At 58.2% G+C, this 23,195-nt stretch overlaps 2 protein-coding genes across 11 annotated transcripts in view; one reads left to right on the forward strand and one right to left on the reverse strand.

Moving 5' to 3' along the window:
• HDAC7 (histone deacetylase 7) overlaps positions 1–13,357 on the forward strand; it is a 68,154-nt gene extending 54,797 nt beyond the window's left edge. For 7 of the 10 annotated variants that reach the window (XM_034071462.1, XM_034071463.1, XM_034071466.1 and 4 more), the window contains exons 3-25: positions 149–239; positions 1,477–1,588; positions 1,801–1,916; positions 2,066–2,188; positions 3,026–3,135; positions 3,803–3,919; positions 4,123–4,321; positions 5,052–5,260; positions 6,177–6,380; positions 6,821–7,049; positions 7,494–7,627; positions 8,424–8,544; positions 8,689–8,738; positions 9,782–9,889; positions 10,058–10,113; positions 10,297–10,384; positions 10,616–10,735; positions 10,955–11,052; positions 11,138–11,256; positions 11,438–11,571; positions 11,659–11,743; positions 11,915–12,053; positions 12,577–13,357. In XM_034071462.1, coding sequence (XP_033927353.1) covers positions 149–239; positions 1,477–1,588; positions 1,801–1,916; positions 2,066–2,188; positions 3,026–3,135; positions 3,803–3,919; positions 4,123–4,321; positions 5,052–5,260; positions 6,177–6,380; positions 6,821–7,049; positions 7,494–7,627; positions 8,424–8,544; positions 8,689–8,738; positions 9,782–9,889; positions 10,058–10,113; positions 10,297–10,384; positions 10,616–10,735; positions 10,955–11,052; positions 11,138–11,256; positions 11,438–11,571; positions 11,659–11,743; positions 11,915–12,053; positions 12,577–12,622 — 2,808 coding nt within the window. In that variant the 3' untranslated portion in view covers positions 12,623–13,357. The remainder of the gene's footprint in view (positions 1–148; positions 240–1,476; positions 1,589–1,800; positions 1,917–2,065; positions 2,189–3,025; positions 3,136–3,802; positions 3,920–4,122; positions 4,322–5,051; positions 5,261–6,176; positions 6,381–6,820; positions 7,050–7,493; positions 7,628–8,423; positions 8,545–8,688; positions 8,739–9,781; positions 9,890–10,057; positions 10,114–10,296; positions 10,385–10,615; positions 10,736–10,954; positions 11,053–11,137; positions 11,257–11,437; positions 11,572–11,658; positions 11,744–11,914; positions 12,054–12,576) is intronic. The other 3 variants (XM_034071458.1, XM_034071461.1, XM_034071460.1) reach the window with 3 other exon arrangements.
• Positions 13,358–14,996: 1,639 nt separating this feature from the next.
• Positions 14,997–21,360, reverse strand: LOC101878595 (twist-related protein 2-like). Its single transcript, XM_034071360.1, has 2 exons — positions 20,824–21,360; positions 14,997–15,826 (listed from the first exon to the last, which is right to left on the reverse strand). Exon 1 carries the CDS (start codon positions 21,283–21,285, stop codon positions 20,830–20,832), a length of 456 nt encoding a protein of 151 aa, XP_033927251.1. The 5' UTR covers positions 21,286–21,360; the 3' UTR covers positions 14,997–15,826; positions 20,824–20,829.
• Positions 21,361–23,195: the final 1,835 nt, after the last annotated feature.

Below are 23,195 nucleotides of genomic sequence, written 5' to 3' on the forward strand. Positions count from 1 at the left end.
TGAATCAACTTGACCATGCTCTGCCCACCAGGTTCCCCTAACTGAGTGGTTCAGATGTGCTCCATCACCGTGTCGTCGTGCCTTGGGCTTGGGGAGGGGACCAGAAGGCTTTGGTCTGCATTGGGATGATGTCCCTCTTCTCTCCCAGGTGACCATGGAGTCCCCACACCGTGAAGCTGAGCCTGGGCAGCAGGAGCAGGAGCTGCGGCAGATCCTCAACAAGGACAAGAGCAAGAGAAGTAAGAGCCCCTGTGTGTGTGCTGGCAGCCGGTACCACATCCCTGCCTGAGGATCCATGTCCCCTAATGCAGGCAGATCAGCTCACAGAGGGAGTGGGATCAGAGGGGCTCTTAGGAGAGGGCTCAGCAGATGGTTCTACCCTTGTCCAGGCCAAGCTCTGGCCTCTCTTGGTCTAAAGGTGTGTGTAGCATTCACGTCATGGAGCATCTCTGTCCTGTGCATCAAACTGAGCCCTGCTCTGTGCCTGCCTGGGGCCAAGAGGACAACACAGTGTCCATGGGGAAGTCCTGCCCTGAGCAGCAAGCAGTGATGCCAGCAATGTGCCCTTAGCAGTTGGCAAGAAGGTTTTGGGGCTGTGGCCTGGCTGGTGCTTGTCCCTCATATCCCTCCTAGTGATGCCAGCCTGGGGGTCACAGCTCCATGCTAACGTTGTGTTAACCACTGCAACGATGCTCCCCCAGCTGATGGTGCTTGTGGCTGCACTGAGCAGGGTGTGAAGTGGCCGCTTGACCTTGCAAGCCCCAGCCTGGAGCATCAGTAGCAGAAGGGGGAGGTTGGTGAGCAGAATGTGTCCTGCTGCGGTCTCCCTGCGCCATCTAGTGCTGGTCCCTCTGAGCTGTGCGATGTGCAGAGCTCTGCACAGCCCAAACATGCAGCTGCAGCATCCATCAGATGCACTGCGCCCATCCCAGTGTCCATGTGCACCTTCTGAGCTCCATTAGGATGCTGCTGTATCCCCTTAGCTCCCACCTCGCTCCTCTGTCGGGGTTTGATGGGGCTCATTGTGATGCTGATAACATAGTGCCTGCCCTTTCCATGCCTCTCCTGGGAATGCTGCACACAGCCCCTTGATGGAGACTGAGAGTTAACCATGGAAATCACAGGATGTTAACTAGAAGGATGGTGGGACACTGGCACAGGGTGCCCAGAGAAGCTGTGGCTGCCCCATCCCTGGCAGTGCTCAAGGCCAGGTTGGACACAGGGGCTTGGAGCAGCTGCTCCAGTGGAAGGGGTCCCTGCCCATGGCAGGGGTTGGAACTGGAGGAGCTTTAAGGTCCCTTCAACCCAAACCAGGCTGGGGCTCTATAAATCAATGTACCTGGGCTCAGAGGTGCTGAATGCTGGCACAGACCCATGGAGCATCCCTCTTGTAAGGAGCCTCAAACTGCATGGGATCCTTTCAAGTGCTCTGTGTTGGCTCTCAGCCCCGTGTGGTCACTGCTGGTGCTTCTGCAGGTGCTGTGGCCAGCACAGTGGTGAAGCAGAAGCTGGCTGAGGTCATCCTGAAGAAGCAGCAGGCAGCTCTGGAGAGGACCAGCAACCCCAACCCTTCAGCCATGCCATACAGGTAAAGCTTTTGTCCCAAGGCAAGGCAAAACCAGCAGCTGGAGCCCTGCTGTAGGTGCCTGTGGTAATGGACAGGTCAAGCCTTTGTGTCCACTGGCACATGCATGGGAAGGGCCATGTCCCGTGGGCCACTCTTGCACTGAAGGCCACAGCATGGGAAGCATGCGGCTGCCAGTTGGGAACGGTCCCTAATAAGGTGCCTTTTCCCTGTAGGTCTCTGGAGCCTCTGGATCCTGAGGGCCCTTCCCCTCCTGTGCTCAGCACCTTCCTGCCTCCTGTTCCCAGCACTTCCCTTGACCCCCCTGAGCATTTCCCACTGCGGAAGACAGGTAAGACCTTGGTGATAACAGCATCTCCCTCGCAGCCTCCTTGCAGGGCTGGCTGGAGCTAAGAACCAGTGTGTCCTGGCCCCACAAAGCCACCCTCACCGTGCCCCATCAGCAGTGGGGCTGGCACCAACCTCCTTGTGTGCTCACAGCATCTGAGCCCAACCTGAAGGTGCGCTGCAAGCCCAGGAAGTGCCTTGACCGACGCAAGAACCCCCTGACGCGGAAGGAGAGCGCTCCCCCATCGCTCAAGAGGCGGCCACCCGAGGCCATTGGTGAGGCCTGCATGTGGATGCTGATAGCTCAGGGGGGTTTGGAGGCCTCTTGGGGTCAGGCTGGAGCAGCTATGGTGTGCCCAGGATCCTGTGTCACATCTGCTCGGGGGCTCTGTGCCCAGGGCTTGGTGTGTTACTGGTGCCAGGGCACATGGAGGGAGCTCTCTGCCATAACAGAGGATGCTAAGGGAGGATGCTCAGGGGTTCAGCAGCTCCTGTATGGAGCCAGGCTGAGAACATTGGGGCTGTCCAGCCTGGAGCAGAGGAGCTGTGTGGAGACCTCAGAGAAGCTTCCAGTGCCTGAAGGGGACTGCAAGGATGCTGGAGAGGGACCTGCATCAGGAACTGGAGTGACAGGACAAGGGGTGATGGGTTCAAACTGGAACAGGGCAAGTTCAGCTTGGAGATAAGGAAGAAACTGTGGCCGCCCCATCCCTGGCAGTGTTCAAGGCCAGGCTGGATGGGGCTTGGAGCAGCTGCTCCAGTGGAAGGTGTCTCTGCCCATGGCAGGGGCTTCAAACTGGATGAGCTTTAAGGTCCCTTCCAACCCAGACCATTCCATGATTCTATGGTGGCACAGGGATAGATGAGCAAGGAAAGGACTGTTCCTGCAGCTGAACCCTGCTGCTTTTCAGGCCCAGGGTGAACTTACAGACTGGAAGGGTCCAAGGCTTTGAACAAACATGGCTGGTCAGGATTCCTCCTTGTGCCTTGGAGCTTCCATGTGCCAAAGGGAGATACCACCCAAGGAGGGTGGTGGCAGAGGGAGGGTGATGAAGGAGCTGTGCAGCCCTCTCTGGGTGCTTTACCCGTCACCCCTGTTGCTCTTCCATGCAGACTCCTCCCCGAGCAGTAGCAGCACCCCCGTGTCCGGCTGCAGCTCTCCCAATGACAGCCTCCCTGCCGAGCACGGAGCCCTCCCTGCTGCCTCCAGCATGGCCCACGAGGTGAGTTCCAGCAGCCAGAGCCACAGGCTGGGGCTTCCCAACCCCTGGAAGGGTCATTGCTTGTTTCTCTGCTGACTGATGGAGCTGAACGTGAGCAGCTTGTGCCCAGGCAGGCAGGAAGCCTCCAGCATCCTGGCCTGGCTCAGCACCAGGGCAGGGATTGTGCCCCCACACTGTGCCGCTGATGGCTCCCTACAAGTGCCTGCAGGAGGATGGAGCCAGGAGGGGCTCTGCTCCCAAGGGATGGGACAAGGGGAACCGGCCTCAAGCTGCACCAGGGCAGGTTTAGATGGAGCTGAGGAACAATTCCTGCCCCATGGGGTGCTCAGGCATTGGAACAGGCTGCCCAGGGCAGGGCTGGCATCACCATCCCTGCAAGTGTTCACACACTGTGGAGATAGGGCCCTCAGTGCTATGGGTTAGTGATGGCCTTGGCAGTGCTGGGAATGGTTGGACTGGATGATCTTGAAGGTCTTTTCCATCCTAGTTACTTCTATGAGAAGGCATCAGGTCCTTCAAAGGGGCTGAGTTTTGCTGTGGTTTAATAGCACTGCCCCAGGCAAATGGGGCTCAGCCCCTTTTGCTGCTGCCCGTGCTCAAGCTGCTTGTCCCACCCTGAGCTCTGGCACTGTTAGAGCAGGGCACTAATGACTTGTGTTTGGTGCAGACACCCCTGGCCCAGCGCCTGATGATGCAGGAGAGCTCCCTGGCCCAGTTTGCCCTGCAGAGTGCAGCCTCCCTTCCGGCCATCACGCTGGGATTGCCGGCCACCACTAGCGCCAGGGTAGGTAGCCAGCTTGTAGGTGACCTCAGAACTGGGCAGAGGGTCCTAAGGGGGCAGGGGAAACCCCATTCCTGTGGGCCTGGGGTTGCTGGGATGTGCTAGCTCTGAGTATTCCCAAACACCATGGGCACAGTGAGGATGTGCTGTCCCCTCCTCACACCATATCCTGTGGGATGCTAACCCCATCCTCCTCCTCTGTGCAGGGAGAGGCAGATCGCCGGCCCCTCTCCAGCCTGGCCCACCGGGTGCCCGTGTTGAATGGACCTGTCCTGGCCGGCACACACTCGCCCGTGTTCATCCCAGCTGGTTTGGAGCAGCACGAGGCTGGGAGCCCCTTGTCCTCTCGGCTCCAGCCTGTCATCATCCTCGAGCCCTCGGTCACCCACACTCCACTGGTGGCAGGTAGGTGACAGGCACTGAGGCTGTGGCAGTGCTGGCAGTGACCCTGAGGGCAGGCAGGGGTTTGGGTGCTGGGAAAGCCCAGTGGCCTTGATTGCCCATTGCTGTGCATTGAGATGGGGCTGAGGAATGGAAGATGTTGACCTGGTTCTGTCTAAGCAGCAGCGTGTCCTTGCTGTGGGTGAAACCAGAGTCCTGCATGCACTGTGGCCTTGACAGTGCAGGGAGCTACAGCTTTGGCTCTTGCCCCTTGCCCTGCCTGGGCTGGTGTGGACCTGTTCATCCCCTCCAAGGGGTCTTTCCCACCTCTTCCTATGCTCTTGTGCCAATAGATTTCATAGAGACCCTGCCTAGAGCAGGGCAGCTCTGACCTCTTGGCTGTGGCCCCACTCTGAACTGTAGCAGAAAGAGAATTGGTTCCTTTGTGCTGGTTCCTGGCTCCATCTCTCCCTGCTCTGTGATACCAGCAGTGAAGGAAGCTTCTCCCATTGAGGGGGAGGCTGACTGAGATCCTGTCCCAGAACCCTGATGCCAAAACAATGGGGATGGAAGGAGGTGCACCATAAAGGCACAGCCCATGCCTACCAGACACTGGGCTCCCCAGCTGGGTCACCATCATCTTTAGGGCTGTCTGGAGGCAGTCTCTATGGGTCCAGACCATGGTGCTGCTTGCCATGGTGTGCAGACAGCTCTGCAGGATGCTACCCTCAGCTCTCCTTCGTCTCCCCTCCAGTGCCAGGCCTGGGGACAGTGCCCTTCTCCTTCACCCCCTCGCTCATCTCTGCAGAGCGCCTGTCACTCCCAGGCCACCATAAACCACTGGGCAGGACCCGCTCGGAGCCCCTGCCCCAGAACCCCAAGGCCATCCAGCAGCAGCTGGTGTACCAGCAGCATCACACCCACTTCCTGGAGAGGCTCAAGCAGCAGACGCAGCTGGGCAAGGTGAGTCCTGGAGGCAATGGGATTGATGCTGGAAGGGTGCAGGACACCATCACTACCTGCTGGGTGGGGAGTGGGAGAGGTCCGGGGCCAAGCCATAGCCAAGCACAGAACAATAGAGTGGTTTGGGTTGGAAGAGACCTTAAAGCTCCTCCAGCTCCAATCCAGCTCCAGGGACCCCTTCCACTGGAGCAGCTGCTCCAAGCCCCTGTGTCCAACCTGGCCTTGAGCACTGCCAGGGATGGGGCAGCCACAGCTGCTCTGGGCACCCTGTGCCAGCGCCTCAGCACCCTCACAGGGAAGAGCTTCCTTATCTCCAAGCTGAGCTCCCCCTGTTCCAGTCTGAACCCATCACCCCATGTCCCATTGCTCCAGTCCCTGATGCAGGTCCCTCTGCAGCATCCTTGTAGCCCACTTCAGCCACTGGAAGCTGCTCTGAGCTCCCCACGCAGCTGCTCTGCTCCAGCCCCAATGTTCTCAGCCTGGCTCCTATGGGAGCTGCTCCAGCTCCTGAGCATCCTCATGGTCTCCTCTGGCCTTGCTCCACCAGCTCCATGTCCTTACATTGAGCACACCAGCACTGCACACAGTGCTGCAAGTGGGGAGAGAATCCCCTCCCTGAGCTGCTGCTCACGCTGTGGGGCTGCAGCCCAGCACAGGGGGGTGTTCTGGGCTGAAGCTGAGTCATGGGGAGCTTCTCCTCACCCAACACCCCCAAGTCCTTCTCCTCAGGCTGCTCTGAAACACATCTCACATGCGAGATGCTGCCTGGCCCATCCTCACCGCAGCAAGCTGAGGGTACCCGTGCAGCTTCCTTGCCTCCCACATGCACCATGCTCCTCCCCTGATGTCCTGTCCCCCCCCCATGACCTCCGTGGCTTCCCTGCCACCTCCCTGAGCTCCCTGTCACCCCATGCAGCGCATGGTCAAGTCCAGCGAGAAGCCCCGGCTGCGGCAGATCCCCTCCTCGGAGGACATGGAGGCCGAGGGGGCACTGCCCGAGGCTGAGAGCAGTGAGGCAGTGAGGACACGTGTGGAGCCTGCACGGCCCGGCACCAGCGGCAAGGAGCCTGAGAGGACACAGAAGATGCTGCAGCCTCAGGAGGAGCTTGTCCTGCAGCAGGTACCCAAGGGCTGGAGGGCTGAGAGGGCTGCAGGCAGCTCAGACCCCCAGAGCCACCTCCAGGAAGGGCTGATGTGTGAGTGAGGCCACAGGCACCACATCTGCCCCTTCCCTGAGCCCTGGTAGGATGGGGACGAGAGCTGCGGTCACTTGGGGTGCCTGCAGGCTGAGCATCATCCCCACGTTGCTGTGCCTTGCAGCAGGGCTGCTCTCCAGCAGGGAGCAGCAGATCATGGAATGGATTGGGTTGGAAGGGAGCTTGAGGCTCCTCCCGTTCCAACTCCCTGCCATGGGATGTGTCCCAGCCCCTCTCCAAGCCTCCCCAGCATGGTTGTACCCAGAGCCAGGGAGGGTGCCCAGTGCAGGGCTCCCTTCCCCATGCCGAGTGATGCTGCTCTGGTTGTGCCTTGCCCTGGATGCTCACCAACCCCTCTCTCCAGCAGGCCTACCTGTGGGATTCCTACCAGCGGGTGCAGCAGCAGCTCCTCAAGCGCCAGCCCTTGGCTGACACCCCCATGGTCCCCACCATCCACACGGGGCACAGGCCCCTCTCCAGGGCCCAGTCATCTCCTGCCACCGCCACCATCTCCCTTCCTGCCCAGGACACGGCATCCAAGGCACTGGCCCTGCCTGTGCAGGAGCAGCCACCCAAGCCTCACTTCACCACAGGTATCAGCAGCCCCTGTGTGGGGCTGTCACCATCACAGCAGGGGCTGGGATGAGCTGGGAGGGAGGTGAGGATGCTCAGGGGCAGCTTAGCATCAGTCCTGCTCACTCCCACTCATAAATGCTTGGGATGCTCTGCCTGGCTGCAGGAAGAGCAGGGAAGCCACAGGGATCCCCTTCTCCTTGTCTAAGGTGGCTTTTCCAGGCAGGATTTGCCCATCTGGCCCCTTGAGTGCTGGCCTGGTCCAGTGGTCCTGGCAAGGATCAGCTCTCTTACACATCCAAAGCAGGATTTGCTTCGAGCACATTGGGACAGAGGCTCCTATGGTCTGAGGGAGGTTCCAGTCAAACCAAATCGTTTTGGGTCTCCTAAAAGGAGCTGATTTTGGGTCACTCCCACCAAGGCTGGTCCAGTCTGGTGCCTGCAGCTCTCCTTGTGCCTTGCAGGGCTGGTTTATGACTCGGTGATGCTCAAACACCAGTGCTCCTGTGGAGACAACAGCAACCACCCGGAGCACGCAGGCAGGATCCAGAGCATCTGGTCCCGTCTGCAGGAGAGGGGCCTGCGCAGCCAGTGTGAGGTGAGCACCAGCAGCAGGGTGGGAGCTGGAGCCCATGCGGGATGGGGATGCTGATGTGAGCTCTCATGTTATGGGGGTGATGGGGCATATCCTGCTCCCACCTCCATCCCTTTCCCTCCCACATCTTCTCAGCCTGTTCACCACCATTATCCAGAGGTATTGGGCTCACCCATCACTGGCAGGGCCAAACTGGAGCATATTGGTGTGACCATGGAATCATAGAGTGATTTGGGATGGAAAGGACTTTAAGATCATCCAGTTCCAACCCCTGCCACAGGCAGGGACCCCTTCCACTGGAGCAGCTGCTCCAAGCCCCTGTGTCCAACCTGGCCTTGAGCACTGCCAGGGATGGAGCAGCCACAGCTTCTCTGGGCACCCTGTGCCAGCGCCTCAGCACCCTCACAGGGAAGAGGGTTATATCATCTCCAACCTGAGGTTGGAGGTTATCCTTACCTCCATATAACTTTATCTCCATATAACCTGGAGGTTATCCTTATCTGCAGCCTGAGCTTCCCATTGTCAGTGTAAACCCATCACCCCTTGTCCCATCGCTCCGGTCCCTGATGAACACTTCGGCTGGCAGCAGGAGTGTGCTCTGCTGGAAGCTGGGTGCAGGGAGAGGGGTTGATCCCTATGGAAAATGGGGGTTTTGGCAACTCTGGGAACATCAGTGTGGGTTCCACTTGTTGGAAACCTCACCCTGGTGTAGCTGGGATACCTCCATCCTCAGAGCTCGGGTGGGAGAGCTGGGATCTCCCACTGGAGCAGCCTGGTCCCAGCCCCTGTGTGCTTGCAGTGCCTGCGGGGCCGCAAGGCCACGCTGGAGGAGCTGCAGTGTGTCCACACCGAGCGCCACGTCTTCCTCTATGGCACCAACCCCCTCAACCGCCTCAAACTGGACAACGGGAAGCTGGCCGGTGAGTGCCCATCCACATCATCCACATCCACAGCCTCTGCCCTCCCTGCCCTCCAATGGCACCAGGCAGCTTCCCTGGAGCTCCAGCCTCGCTGGCCCGCAGCATTCCCAGCTCTGAAGGCCTCGCTGTCCCCTCTCTCCACAGGGATCCTGTCCCAGAGGATGTTTGTCATGCTGCCCTGTGGAGGGGTGGGGGTAAGTGCTCCATCTCTGCTCTGGCTGGGTTTGGATGGGGTGCTTCTGTCCCCGCTGAGGGTTGGAGTGGAGAGGGGGCTCCCAAAGCCATTGGGCAGCCTCAGGTGGGATCTGTGGTTGTTGTGTCAGAGCTTCCTGTGTCCTTGGGATGGTCCTGAGCATCCCACCCCTGCAAGGGGTCCTTTAACACCTCCTTACTCTGGAGGCCACAGCATCTAAAAGCCCATCCCAGCCGTTTGGAAGAGCCTGGGGTGCCAGAAGGGATTGAGCTGGTGGGAATGGCTGGGGAAAGCCACAAGCCATGGTCTCCATTGAGGAAGGGGAGCAGTGTCCTGGGGACAGCAGCTCCCCACTTCTCTCCAGTCACCTCCGTGGCCTCTCCTTTCACAGCTTGCCTGGTTTCTCTCCATTCACTGCGTTCTCCTCTCTTCCTCTCTCTGTCTCTGTCCTTCTCTCTCTTTCAGGAAGGGTCTCACTCCATGCCTTCCTGCTGCCTCTTCTGGTTCTCCTCCTCTCCTTGCCCCCGCTGCTGGGCACCAGCTCTTCTCAGCCCCGTTTGCATCTACTTTCCCTGCTCTGCCTCCCCCTCCCTGCTCCCCACTGTGCCCCGAAGGCGGGGGGGGGCTGGAGCTGCCCCTCTCCATGGGCATTGGGGAGCCTTTGAGTTGCACACATGGCGTTGATCAGAAGAGACATTGGGTTTTCCGGCTCTGGCTCAGCCCTTGACGTGATGCTGATCAAACCAACATGTTTGCTTAAACAATACAATAAGATAAAGAAGGTAAAGAGCGTTTTCTCAGTCACTTCTTCCAGCCCCCGGGTGCAGGGGGAGATGCTCTGCATGGAGCCGAGCTGGGGCTGACAGCAGGCAGAGGAGCTGCCAGCCTGGAGCTTGCCCCATTGCGTGTGAGCTGGTCCAGCTCCACCATCCCCTCCAGCTTATACAGAGCCTCAACCCTGGCCCCAAGCAGGGCAGCTGGCAGAGACCTTGCTCCTGTTCTGAGCTCCCCTCCACCCCATCTCACTGATGCTCTTGCTTCCAGGTGGACAGTGACACCATCTGGAACGAGCTGCATTCCTCCAATGCTGCTCGCTGGGCTGCAGGCAGCGTCACCGAGCTGGCCTTCAAGGTGGCCACCAGGGAGCTCAAGGTAGGTTGGCTTCATGTGGAGGTCCCATCACCCCATGGCCAGCAGCTCATAGCCTTGTGCTGCTGTGGGCTCCATCCCTGGATGGACCAGCCACCAAGAGTGTGGCGGGCACCCAGTGTGCCACTGGGAGCAGCAGCTCTGAGCACCTTGCCTTTGTTCTGTCCCCAGAATGGCTTTGCTGTGGTGAGGCCACCAGGACATCATGCGGATCCTTCCACTGCCATGTAAGGGCCCCTTCCCAAGCTGCAGGGAAGCCCCCAAAACCAGCTCCTTGGCTCAAAGTCACTCCAGACTGAGCCCCATCCATCTCCTGGCCAGAGGGAGAGGGGAGCGTGAGCCCATCCTTTGTGGGCCAGGAGGGAAGGATGCTCAGGAGGCATTAACCAGCTCCAACTCCCTCTTTCCAGGGGATTCTGCTTCTTCAACTCAGTGGCCATTGCTGCGAGGCAGCTGCAGCAGAAAGGGAAGCTCAGCAAGATCCTCATTGTGGACTGGGTGAGTGCCCCTGCATGTCCCTGCTCCTCCCCAGGGCATCTCCTTTGGAGCTGGAGCAGAGAGCAGCAAAACCTCCTCTTGTGGGGAGTGTGGCTGGGAGCCACCCATAGGATGGGGAAGCAGGAGCAGATCCTGGGGATGGGGTTCCCAGTCACTTTTAGCTCTCTTAAGCTATTGGGCCACCCTCAAGGCTGCAAAGAGGAGCTTCTGCCAACCTTTTTCTCCCTGCAGGATGTTCACCACGGCAATGGGACCCAGCAGATCTTCTACAGAGACCCTGACGTTCTCTACATCTCTTTGCATCGTCACGATGACGGCAACTTCTTCCCTGGTAGTGGGGCTGCTGATGAGGTACAGAGCACTGGGGATGGCCGAGCTGGGGGCTGAGGTGACAACCAGGAGGGCAGGGCCCTGGTGGGCCAGAGCAGGGGGCAGTTCTATGGCATTGCCTTTCCCATTGATGCCTCATCCTGCCTGGATCACCCACTTGGCTGCCCCAGCATCCCTGCCTCACCCAGCATCCCTGCAGGCCTCACCCAGAGCTTCACTGCTGCCTTTGCTCTCTCCCAGGTTGGTGCTGGCCCTGGGGAGGGATTTAACGTCAACGTGGCCTGGACTGGGGGGCTCGACCCCCCCATGGGTGACCCTGAGTATCTGGCTGCGTTCAGGTAGTTCCTTGTGTCTGCTCATCTCTCGTGCTCCGTGTCAGGCTGAGCCCACACTTCAACCCCCTGTGCTTGTCTGTACCCACAGGACAGTGGTGATGCCGATTGCACATGAGTTCTCACCCGATGTGGTGCTGGTCTCTGCTGGCTTCGATGCAGCCGATGGCCACCCACCCCCCCTGGGTGGCTACAAAGTCTCTGCTAAATGTAAGGAGCTGGGAACAGCACCACAGGCTCAGGGCAGGATGTGCCCCCTGCCCACCCAGGCTGGGACCACAGTGGAGGCGGGGGGCAGCTCTGCAGGGAGCTTTGGGGTTGTATCAGCATCAAGGGGCAGGGCTCCAGCACTTTGGGGGCTGACACCCTGTTTCTTGGGCTCCTCCTGCAGGTTTTGGCTACATGACAAAGCAGCTGATGAGCCTGGCAGGTGGAGCCATCGTCCTCGCTCTAGAAGGTGGCCATGACCTTACAGCCATCTGCGACGCATCCGAGGCCTGTGTGTCAGCCTTGCTGGGCAATGAGGTGGGGGCTGAGGGCTGTCCTGGCTCTGTGAGTCCAGCCCTGGGCACGGCTTCTTCCTCCTGACCCTCTCGTGTCTTCCTCGGGCAGCTGGATCCTCTCCCAGAGGAAAGCATGAGGCAGAAACCCAACCCCAATGCTGTGCGCTCCTTGGAAGCTGTGCTCCAGGTCCAGAGTGAGTGTCCCAGGGCTGGGCTCTGTGCAAGGGGCAGGAGTCACTGTTTCCCCCCCTCTCCAAGGGGACACGTGGCAGAAAAGACCCCCATGGAGCCCTTCATCCTCATGGGAGGGTGATGCCCCATGGGAGACCTGGGCCCCCCTTACCCTGATGGTGCTTGTCCTGCAGGTAAATACTGGGTGGCTCTGCAGCGCTTTGCCTCCAAGCTGGGCTGCTCCTTCCTGGAGGCACAGCACCACGAGGCAGAAGAGGTGGAGACAGTCACAGCCTTGGCTTCCCTCTCGGTGGCCGTGATGGTGGAGAAGAGGTGATGCTCTCAACCGACCCTGGGAGATGTGGGTGCCCCTGGGTGCAAGCTGTGCTCTAATAGGGGTGGCAGCAGAGAAGGGCCGTGTCCTACAGCCCCGTGAGCTTCTGGGGGCTCAGGACAGTGCTGGCTTTAAGCAGGCTGTGGGACACAGATGTTATAACTGACCTCCCCTCCAAGAGCTCTGGTCCTGCAGCCCTCCCATCCCAGCAGATAGGACCCCAACGTTCAGCATCAGTGGAGGGTTGAGGTCCTGCAGGACCTGGGTTGGCTCCTGGGAGATTCAGTGTTGGGCTCTTCCCAACCAAGGTGCAAATGAGACCAAATCCTGTTCCCTTCCTTGAAGGATAGAGGGGTGGGGGAATGGTCACCTCCTTTCAGGAGCCCCCACTCGTCTCATCCCCTCTGTGGGTCCCAGTGGCGCAGGACTCACTGGCAAGGCTTGGTGGCCACCTCCAGAAGCTGTCCCCTTGCTGCTGCTGTGTCACACGAGTCTCCTCCTCATCCCCGTGTCCTGTTCCAGGCCCCAGGAGGAGCCGATGGAGGAGGAAGAGCCCATGAACCAGTGATGAGCGGTGATGTTCTCTGCTCCCCTGCTTCCAGGACGTGGCTGGACTCTGCTGAGCCCAAGCGCTCGCTCTTCACTCCTGGCTTCCCGGCCACCACGTCCTCCTCGCCCCAATGGCCTGGACCTTTGGCTGCAGAGCCCCATCAGGGATGCTCCTGCAGCCACCTGGAAGACGTCCTCCTGCTGGGGACCACTGGAGAACCCCAGACTCCCTCTGCACGGCACAGCCTTGCAGACATGGACCTGCAAACAGGCCCCAGCCCTCGGGACCTGAATCCCTGCCGGGGCTGTGTGTGAGATGCCTCCATCCCTCCGGCCTTCTGGCATCTTCCTCCCCCTTGGGGAAGGGGGTGGGCGTTGGGATGGGTGCTGTGGCCGTGCTGTGGGTGCTCAGAGCCACCTTTGGGACTGCACCTGGGCCTGGCAGTGATGCCCTTGAGAAGCAGCCCTGTTTAGCTCGGGAGGGACAGGCTCTGTGTCTTCTCATGAGGGTTTCCTGGCTGCCCTTCCTCCTGCAGGCCCATGGTGGATGCAGATGTGGGGCACGGGCTTGTGCTGCACGAGGAGGGGTTGGAGAGCTGCGGACGATGCGCCCAGGCCCTGCAGCTGGGGCAGAGCAAGGGCTGGGGTGTGTGCAGTGCCCAGGATTGCACCTCTGGCTCATCCTAACCACTAACCAGAGCAGGACCCCTCTGGTGCTGGGGCTCTGATTTGCACTATTATACAATTGACGTGTGCTAACGTGAACCTTCCCTGCTCTTCTGTCCACGGGTGTTTCAGGAGCAGACACCTCTTCGTGTGGGTGCTCCCCAGGTGGCTTGAGCCCTTGGCTGCATCCTGCTGACCTGAGGGTTGGTGTCAATGTGGAGCGATCCCTCTGTGGTCCCTAAAGCAGGGGCAGCCCAGGCCAGTCACCCCCTGAGCCCACCCTGGGCTCCTCCAGCTCAGTTACCTGTTACCATGGAATGGAATGGGATGGGTTGGGAGGGACCTTAAAGCTCATCTGTCTCCAAGCCCCTGCCATGGGCAGTGACCCCTTTCACCAGAGCAGCTCACTCCAAGGCCCATCCAGCCTGGCCAGGGATGGGGCAGTCCCCTTGGGGTGACAGAGGCAGGGTCAGGCCCCTCCACAATGAGGTGTCCACCTCAATTTGCCTTCTTCCCATCTCCTGGACCAGGGCATCGTGTGGCTCCTTACCCCAAGAACCTTCCCTGTGTCATTCCCTGTGTCCCAAGGGCTTAGGGCGCTGGGTGCAATGGGGCTTAGGGAGGGGATGGATGGGGCACCGAGAGCTCCGGATGTGGCCAGGTCCCTCTGCAGGCTCAGGGAGGGGATTTCTATGAGGAACAAGGGAGGAGAAAGAAAGAAGGAGCAAAAGGACCTTGGGAGGATGAAGCAGAGCAGGGGCTGGGGGGGGGGATGAGTCCCTTCTGGCCTGGGTACTGCTGGTACCCTCCCCATGGCTGCCTCCATCCTCATCCTGCTCCTGGCACCCTCTTTCTGGGCAGGAGAGAGGCGTTCAGCCCATGGGGTTAACAGCACCCCAAAACCTCTCTGGGTCTCCTCAGCTGTAGGTGCTGCCCCCCCATCCTGGGGTCTCCTGCCCAAGGGGGGTGATGGGAAGGTTTGAACCCCACCAAGCAATGCAGTGGTGGCATGGGGGGGTTCATGTGAGTATGTGCTTGACGGGAAGGGTCCCACCCCCCATAGGGTGGCACCTTCTTGTCCCCAGATAACCCCTAAACATCCCATAGGGGGGTATCCACTGAGCAAGGGAGGCTGCTGAGTCCTATGGGTGCAGGTCCTGCCATGGGGATGCTCCCACTGCCTGGTTAGGACCTCACCAGCTTCCCACCATGAAGCCAATGGTGGGATCTCCTCCAGCTCCAGCAAGGAACAATCCCCTACAGCATCCCTATGGCCTTCCCCATGCATCCCAGATGAGCATCCTCCACCCCACTGTGAACGGACCATGGGACCTCCAAAATGGGTACCAGGTTCCCCAAGTCACCCACATTTCCAAGCTGGTGGAGGGTTTGTTGGCCTCATGTCCCTAAGGATGCTGTGGGACACCCAATGTCGCACTGGGGCACCCATCCCTTGGGAATGGGGTTTACTGGGGCTTTGTCCCCAGGACAAATGAAGATGTTAAGAGCCAGAGCATCCCTAGCTCCTTGCCCTAAGCACCTTCCGCCCCCATAACAGCATCATGAGTGTGAACAGAGATGAAAAGCCAAGACCTGGGTTCAGATGGTTCCTTCCTCAGGGCTGAGACTTTCCCCACTTGGAAATAAGGCAAATTCAAGGAAAAACCCCAGGACCCAACACTGTGGTACTTAAAATAGCAGTGAGAAAAGGAGATTTTAGCCTTTTATTACAAAGTCATGTTGGAAGCTGGAGCCTCCACTTCCACACGTGTTTCCCCTTGGCTTTTAAAGCCCATTTGATGGCAGGGGTGGGGGGGAGGAAGCAAATGTCCATGTCTAAAGGTCCCTTCCCTGAGCACATTCAGCTCCTTGGGAAGAGGGGCTCCTTGTTGGGAAGCCCCAAAGCCCCTCCATCACCCTCCATGATGATGCTGAGCCCCATCCATGGGGCATCGGGAGCCCTGGGGTTCATAGCAGGGGTCAGCAGACCCCAAATCCACTCCATGCCAGGCAGCCCCACAAACCACAGTGTCCTTATGGTGGAGAGCTTCGGAGCAGGAGCAACGTGGACATCACCCATGGAGCCATGCTCCAGCCTTGGGATGTGGCATCTCACATCCATGTGAGGGGCTCTATGGAGCAGTGAGGACCAGGCCAGTGAGGGAGGGTTCAAGCCCTTCCCATCACCATCATCATCATCATCATCATCCTGAGAGGAGTTGTCCTGCCTGGTGCTGGCAGGAGGCAGCTGCAGGGGGATATGGGGAGGATGGAGCCTGTTGATCCGGGAGCATCAGCTTCTTGGGAAGCAGGAGGAGATAACTCAGTTCTTCCCTGTGAGCCAGGAGTAAATGGCACCATGAAGAGTTCCATACTCAGCATCCAAACAGCTCATTCCAGAGCCTGGCTCTGGGATCGGGTCCCTCTTTCCCAGCCCTGAGGTTTGGAAGGGGTTGGTGGGATGGGAAGAGGTTCCCATTCTGCTCTCTGCAGGATGCTGTGGTCACTGGTGGGGTGCTGGGTGCCTGGGGCTGCTGTTTCCATTGAGGTGTGAGACCTAAAGGGAGACAAGCAGGGTCAGCTGAGCTGCCAAGGCACCGGGATTGGCTCGGCACAGCCAGGCAGGCTTCCCAAAGCCAGGCTCAAGCCGCATTCAGCTCCTGAGCCTTCGTGCAGGGATTTGCATGGGACACGTTGGGAAAGGTCCCAGCACCTGAGCTCAAATCACTGCTTCCCTGTGGGCACAGCGAGGCAGGAGAAGGGAAGCACAGGGAGAACAGGAGTCATCCCATAATGAACTGTTCCCTATGGAGCCGCTGCCGGACGCCAGCCTGGAGCCAGGGGCTGGGGAGCAGGGACAGGAGCTTCCTCCCCATCACCCTCAGGTCCTGCTTTCATTCCACCCCCCCAAGCTTTGCCTCCTGCTTTTCCCTGTGCAGCAGCCGAGACCTTGGATGCTCCATAGAGGAGCCTGGAGGGGAATAAATCAAAGCCTCCAGTAAGTCAGTGCTGGGCACTGGCTGAGGTAATGCAGCCCTTGCCCACCTTGCCTGCATCCCCACAGCCTGACGTGTCCCAGCACTGATCCTTTGGGATTGTGGTCCCGAAGGCCTTCGGTGCACATCCACTGGGGCATCAGGTAAGCAAACAGGGATGCTTTGTGGGAAGCATCGGCACAAGCATCCTGACCCCATAGGAAACTGAATAATCCTCATGGAACAGCCTTGTTTCCAGAGGGAACCAGCCCTGCTCTGAGTGTGCAGGGCTTGGGGATGGATGGACATGGAGCTGGAGAGCTGCAACTGACCTCGATGCCACCATTCGCTCCCTCCTGCATCAGCATCCTAAGCTCAGCTCAGGTGCATCCCCCATGGAAGGCAATGACACACGAACCCCATCTGAATGCATCCCCTTTGATCCCCCTCAGCTCCCGGATGCATTCCCATGCCACTCAGCAGTGAAATACGGGCTCGTTTCAAAGGCATTCCCTGGGCTGAGATCCGGGATCATCAACCAGCAGATGGGCTCATGCTCCCAAGGGCTGGCTCTGGAACTGGATCCCAGTTTGATGGAGATGAGCCTGGTCCCCATGTGCAGGGTGAGTTTTTCCTTCTTTTAATGGAAAAGTGGAAGTTTGTGATGGGAAAAGGGGATTTCTGCTGGTGAAATGCACAGTGGCCCCTTTGCCGTGTCCCTGTGCCAAGGGACTCGGAGCAGGATGGATGGATCCCAGTGGCTCTCCCTGCTCTGGGAAGCTCAGCACAGCATGGTGATGCCACCCCTTGTCCCTGTGCAGCAGCTCGGGTGTCCTATGGGAGCACTCCATGAGCTGGTGGGGTTGGAATGAGCATCCCCAACCCCATCTGGTCCTGCATCCTTACCCATGGCCTGCATCCCTCACCTAGGGCTGCTCCTATGGGCACAGAGCTGGAGCCTTCAAGGCACCAAGCATCTCCTCTACCTGCTCATCCTCCATGTGCTTGTGGAGGGAGACAACAGCCTTTGGAGGCACCATGGGGCCTCTGAACCCGCTCAATCCCAGGAGCATCCTGCCAGAGCATGAGGATGGGAGCAGAGGTCAGGTGGGATTTCACAGGCCTTGACCCCAATGGAAACCAAGAATTCCCGGGATGTGGCCATCATCTTGGCTGGGAATTCAAACCAAAAGTGAAAGCTGGAGCTCAGCTCCTCACCCATTGGACCCAGCTAAGGGAGTCTGGAGCCTGGTTTGCCCCCGCACAGAGGTCTGGGACCACCTGGACCAGTTTAACCAGTAGTGAGTGACTGGACCCACTTCGTGATGCTTTGAAAGGTGTGGGATGGGAAGGAAGCGCATCCCATGGGACCTGATTCCCTGCGGAGGGATCTGGAGGAGCCGCCGCTCTCAGTGCATGGTGAGAGCAGATCTGATGTGGGGAGGGGGCTCTGCCCCAGCACCTTCAATCCCCTCGTGCTGCAGCAGCGTGCAAGGAGACGTGTGTACGGATACAGGCGTACGGATACAGACGTACGGATACAGGCATACGGATACAGCCATACGGATACAGGCATACAGATACAGGCGTACGGATACAGGCGTACGGATACAGGAGTACAGATACAGGAGTACAGATACAGGCGTACGGATACAGGCATACAGATACAGGCGTACAGATACAGGAGTACGGATACAGGCGTACGGATACAGGCATACGGATACAGGCGTACGGATACAGGCGTGCGGATACAGGCGTACGGATACAGGCGTACGGATACAGGCGTATGGATACAGGCGTGCGGATACAGGCATACAGATACAGGCGTACGGATACAGGCCTATGGATACAGGCGTACGGATACAGGCATACAGATACAGGCGTACGGATACAGCCATAAGGATACAGATGTGAGGATACAGGCGTGCGGATACAGGAGTACAGATACAGGCGTACAGATACAGGCGTGCGGATACAGGCGTACGGATACAGGAGTACGGATACAGGCGTACGGATACAGGCCTATGGATACAGGCATACAGATACAGGCGTACGGATACAGGCGTGTGGATACAGGCATACAGATACAGGCGTACGGATACAGGAGTACGGATACAGGCCTATGGATACAGGCGTGCGGATACAGGCATACAGATACAGGCATACAGATACAGGCGTACGGATACAGGCCTACGGATACAGGCAAACCAAGACTCAGAGCGAGAGCAACAGGCCCCAAAGGGAAGATTTATCCAAGGTCTTTCAGGATCCAGTGGAGCGAGGGCAGCACGAGCAGGGCCATAAATCCAGGGAGACAAATGAAGGACAAGGAATATCCCCCTCCCAGGCTCCCCCACCTCATTTCCTCCTCTCCAGCAGCAAAAGGAACCACTTGAATGTGCTCAACCCCAGCACTTGGGGGACTTCAAACGCTGCTTTCCCTTCCCTGAGGGCTCAATCCTGCTATTCCTGATGCTGTCTCCTGTTTAACAAGGGCACATCCACATCCCGTCCCGCACCCTTTGATATTTAATAGGCTGAGCTCCAATGGAGACCAGGACATCGTTTGCTGCTTTGCATTAGGAGTTACAGCCCCATTGCGAGCGCTGGGTTAATCCACTCACAGCCTCCCCAGCTCCAGCATCGCTTCCCTGGGGCTGTTCCCTCCTTTGCTGAGCAAATCCTTCTCCCTTTACCCCCATCCCAAGTGGGGTTTGCAGTTGGTACCCAAACACTGCAGCATGAAGCAGGTTATGAGCAATGCAGCCAAAGGATGCTCCGGGTGAGCACTGGAGCCACTTGGGATGGATGTTAACCAGGAATGATGGAGCAGCAGGAGGGGTTTAACCAGGGAGGCTGTTTCATTTAGCATTGAGGGCTTGAAGATCATGAAGGGTCTTTAATCCCCCTGTTTATCAAGGAAACACCGTTCCTGTCAAGCACTCAGCTCAAATACACAGGTCTAACAGTCAGTGATGGATGCAGAGCGGAACACCAGCCCATACACACAACCGGGAGCAGGAACGGGTGTCTGGAGGTGATGGGGACCATGCAATGAGCATCCCAACCCCCCCAAACAGCCATGAACCCACAGGGCTGCGAGGATGGGAGGATAAAGGGGGGATAGGGGCTCAGCATCCCGGCAGCTTCAAGTGGGAAGGAGCAAGCACACACTGTGGTCCTCGCTGCTCCAAAGGGGAAGGGGAGCCTGTGTCCAGCAAAGCCATTCTTCCACAGCCAGATCTGCCCCAAATACACGGCTTTAGGCAAGTGATGGTTTTCCTGTTGGCTGGAATTGATCTCAGCAAGGCTTGCAGGGAACTGAGGTTAAACATGGCGCATCCTTAAGGGCAAATCCCATTGGAGCTGGGCAGCATCTTTACCGGATGGCCTCAAATTCAGGGCTGCCCAGTGGCCAAAGCCAGTGGTAGGAGGGCCACTGATGCTCATGGTCGTGGCAGATGGTCCCCCATTGCTTGTGCATCACTTGGGCCGCATTGCAGGGGTTCCTATGGTGTATTAGGTCTCAGAACCCCTTTTCAATACGTGACTGAGCAGATTCCCTTTGCATTGTGGCTTCTCCCAGTTGAACCCTAAAGGCACTGGGAGCTCAGCACGGCTGCTGGTGCTGATGGGCTCCCATCAGGCTGCAGCATCGCACCAGTCCCTGTCCTGCTTAAAGTAGGGTCTGGACTCTCTTGTGTTTTAAATGGGATGCTTCTGCCTGCGTCAGGTACAAGGGTCCCTGCATGGGGCTGGGACTGCAATAAGAGGAGTAATGGCCCTGGCAGAAAAGAGCAAGAAAAGGGCCTCTCATGGACATTCCTTAGTGATGGGTGCAAGAAGCAGCAGGAACCCTCTTGCATTTGGCTTCCCAAGGGAAGCCGGTGGCCCCTTACCCCTGGGGTGACACGAGGCAGGGGTGCCCAAGCAAAGCCAGAAGCCCTGATCCCAGTTAGGGCCCAGCAGGGAGCTGGGCTGAGCTCCCATGATGTGTCCCATAGAGCTTTGAGCAGGAAACATCAGCACGTATCCAACCTGGCTCCCTCTTTGTCCCAGCCCAAATGGAATCGTTCCCCTCTCCTCTCAGCAGCTTTGCCAGTGCTAAGAGGATGCTCCGATGCTGCTGGGTACCCTCCCTCAATGTTCCCTTCCCTGCAGTGTGGGATACCTCCAGATCCAAAGGGATTATGGATCCCACCTTATCCGCAGCACGTTAGGACAGGGACAGGAGGAAGCCTGGAGGTCTGGAGCCCCCAGGGCCACCCAATGGCTTCAGGGAATGGCTGCTGAGTGAATGATGGCTCTGGGGTGGCTGCTCTCACTCGTGCTGTGCCCCAAGGCCATTCAGGAGGGTGTCTGCTGGTTCACAGGGGTTAATGTAAGGGGGTAAATCAGACCTGGTTTTAAAGCTGCCACCAACCTGCCCCAGCCCAGACCCATCCCAATGGGCTCAGTCACAGCCCCAGCGAGGTTGGGAATCCACCTCCTTTGGTGGCATCTGGGGTTTGTTAAAGCAAATCACTTGCACGTGGAGCCGAGGAGGGGGCCGGGAGATGCGCGGAGGGGGGATACCTACCCCGGCTCAGTGGGACGCGGACATGGACCAAGCCCCTTCCATCCTCCAGACGGAGAAGGCATAGCTGAGCCTCTCGTGGGCCAGGAAGTTGCAGCTGGCGACCTTGTGGTCCAGCTCATCGCTCTGCAGCACCTGGCACAGGAAGTCAATGTAACGCGCGGCCAACTTGAGGGTCTGGATCTTGCTCAGCTTATCCGAGGGCAGAGTGGGGATGATCTTACGCAGCTCAGCGAAGGCATCATTGAGGGACTGGGTTCGCTGGCGCTCGCGCACGTTGGCAATGACACGCTGGGCATGGGCATCCTCCGGCGGCTGCGGCGCGGGGCTGCGCTTGCCCCGCTTGCCCTGCGGCTCCTCGCCCCCCGGCCCACGCTTGCGGGGGCATTTCCTGGGCGCCCGCTCGCCCTCGTCCTCGTCCGCGCTGCCCTCGGGGGACCCCGGGTATGGGTTCTCCTCCTTCATGCTCAGGGGGTGCGGTGGGACATGGGAATGGTGGCCTGGAGCATCCAAGCCCTCCAAGGAGCTCCGTTGGTTTCTCCTTTGGGCTACGGGGAGGAAGGCGTCCGGATAACTTTGGGGAATGGCTCTTGCTGATAGGGTGAGGAGGACGGGGGGCGGACCAGGCACAGACCAATGCAAGGTAATGCAAACAGCACTGGAGCTTATGGGTTCCAGATTTCCTCCTTCCCTCCTCCACCGACGCCCCCAGGCCCTGCGGCACAGATGCTCCTGCCTGCTGCCCGCATGGCAGGGACATGGCCGCTGCTGGTGTGAGCACCAGCATGGACAGCACCGGAGATGTCTTTGAGGTCCAGGCTGCTCATTTCTAAGCCCAGTTGACCCTGTTGAAGCCAGACAGAGAGTGTTCACTTGGGAGTAGAAGACTTTTCTCTATGAGAGATCCAAGCGGAGATGTGAAGCCATGGATACAGATTTTCTATGGATCCAAAGGAAGGAGCAACAGTGACAGGAATCTGTTCTGCTCTTGAGAAATGGTAGGATTCAAAATGAACTTGAGTTTGCATCCATTCATCCATCCATTCATCCATTCATCCATCCATTCATCCATCTGTTCATTCATCCATCCATTCATCCATTCATCCATCCATCCATCCATTCATCCATCCATCCATCCATTCATCCATCCATCCATTCATCCATCTGTTCATTCATTCATCCCTCTGTTCATTCATTCATCCATCCATCCACCCATCCATCCATTCATCCATCTATTCACCCATCCATTCATTCATCTATCCATCCATCCATCCATCCATCCACCAATCCATCCATCCATCCATCCATCCATCCATCTCTCTTCCTTCATTTCTAGCAGTCTACAGTAGGATTCCACCAGTAGAATCAGCACACGGAACTGGAGCCCATTGGTGCCCATCATCCTCCCATGCCCAAAATGCTCCTACACCTTTGGGAGCCCTTCGAACCTTCCCATCTCCCTCTCCAAGGTGTTTCTTCTCCTTGACCTAATCCAAGCGGTCTCTGCTCATCAGGCTCATCAGAAACTCTCACCCTCTTTGAGCCTCTTTAGGGGCCATTGAAGTCCTGGCAAGATGCTCCAAGGGGATATTGGGATTCATCCTCAGCAGAGCTCCATTGCCCTTGCTCTGCCTCATGGGAGCGCAAAGGGACGTTATGGGAACAAGACAGTTTCAAAGAGTCGCAGGAATTCATCAAAATAACGAAAATCACCCCAAAACCAGCAGTTGTTGCATTGACACCTCCTGCCTATAGAAACAGGTGATGTAGCTCCTTCTTATACCAACTACACAGACCATCCTGTAGTGACAGGGCTGCTCCTCCAGCGAGGAGCCTGCACTGAACCACAGTGGGATCCTGTGCCCATCCCCAGGTGGGAATGCCATGGATGCAGCAGCTCAGGCTGAGCAAGACCGGAGGCTGCAGGAGAGAGTCCTTGGAAAGGCAACAACCTTTCCCTATGGTCTTGCTGCCTGTGGTGAATGAGCATCCTCCTCTTGTGCTGTCTTCATCCTGAATAACCGATGCTGTTGTACTGCAGTCACCTCTGCTCAAAGGAGGAGGAGGAGGAGGAGGAGGAGGAGGAGGAGGAGGAGGAAGATGCCCTCAGCCCTTTAGCACTAGGGCTCAATAAGAGCAAAGGGGCTTGGCCAACTGTTGTTTTTCCAGTAGGAAAAGCCCCAGTTTGAGCTCAGCTCCTTAAAAACCTGCTCCATAGACCTGCCATGCACAGGTAACCTTGTGACACATCCTGTTGTCCATCCGTGCTCCCAGGAAAACCCCTTTCCAACCCTTTGCCTCCCTAATCGCACCCATCCGGGTGTTGCTGCTCCACTGGGATGCATGTATCCTGAAGGTGCTTTTCTCTGTTTCAA

The sequence above is a fragment of the Melopsittacus undulatus genome, chromosome 21, assembly GCF_012275295.1.
Source record: "Melopsittacus undulatus isolate bMelUnd1 chromosome 21, bMelUnd1.mat.Z, whole genome shotgun sequence".
Taxonomy (NCBI): domain Eukaryota; kingdom Metazoa; phylum Chordata; class Aves; order Psittaciformes; family Psittaculidae; genus Melopsittacus; species Melopsittacus undulatus.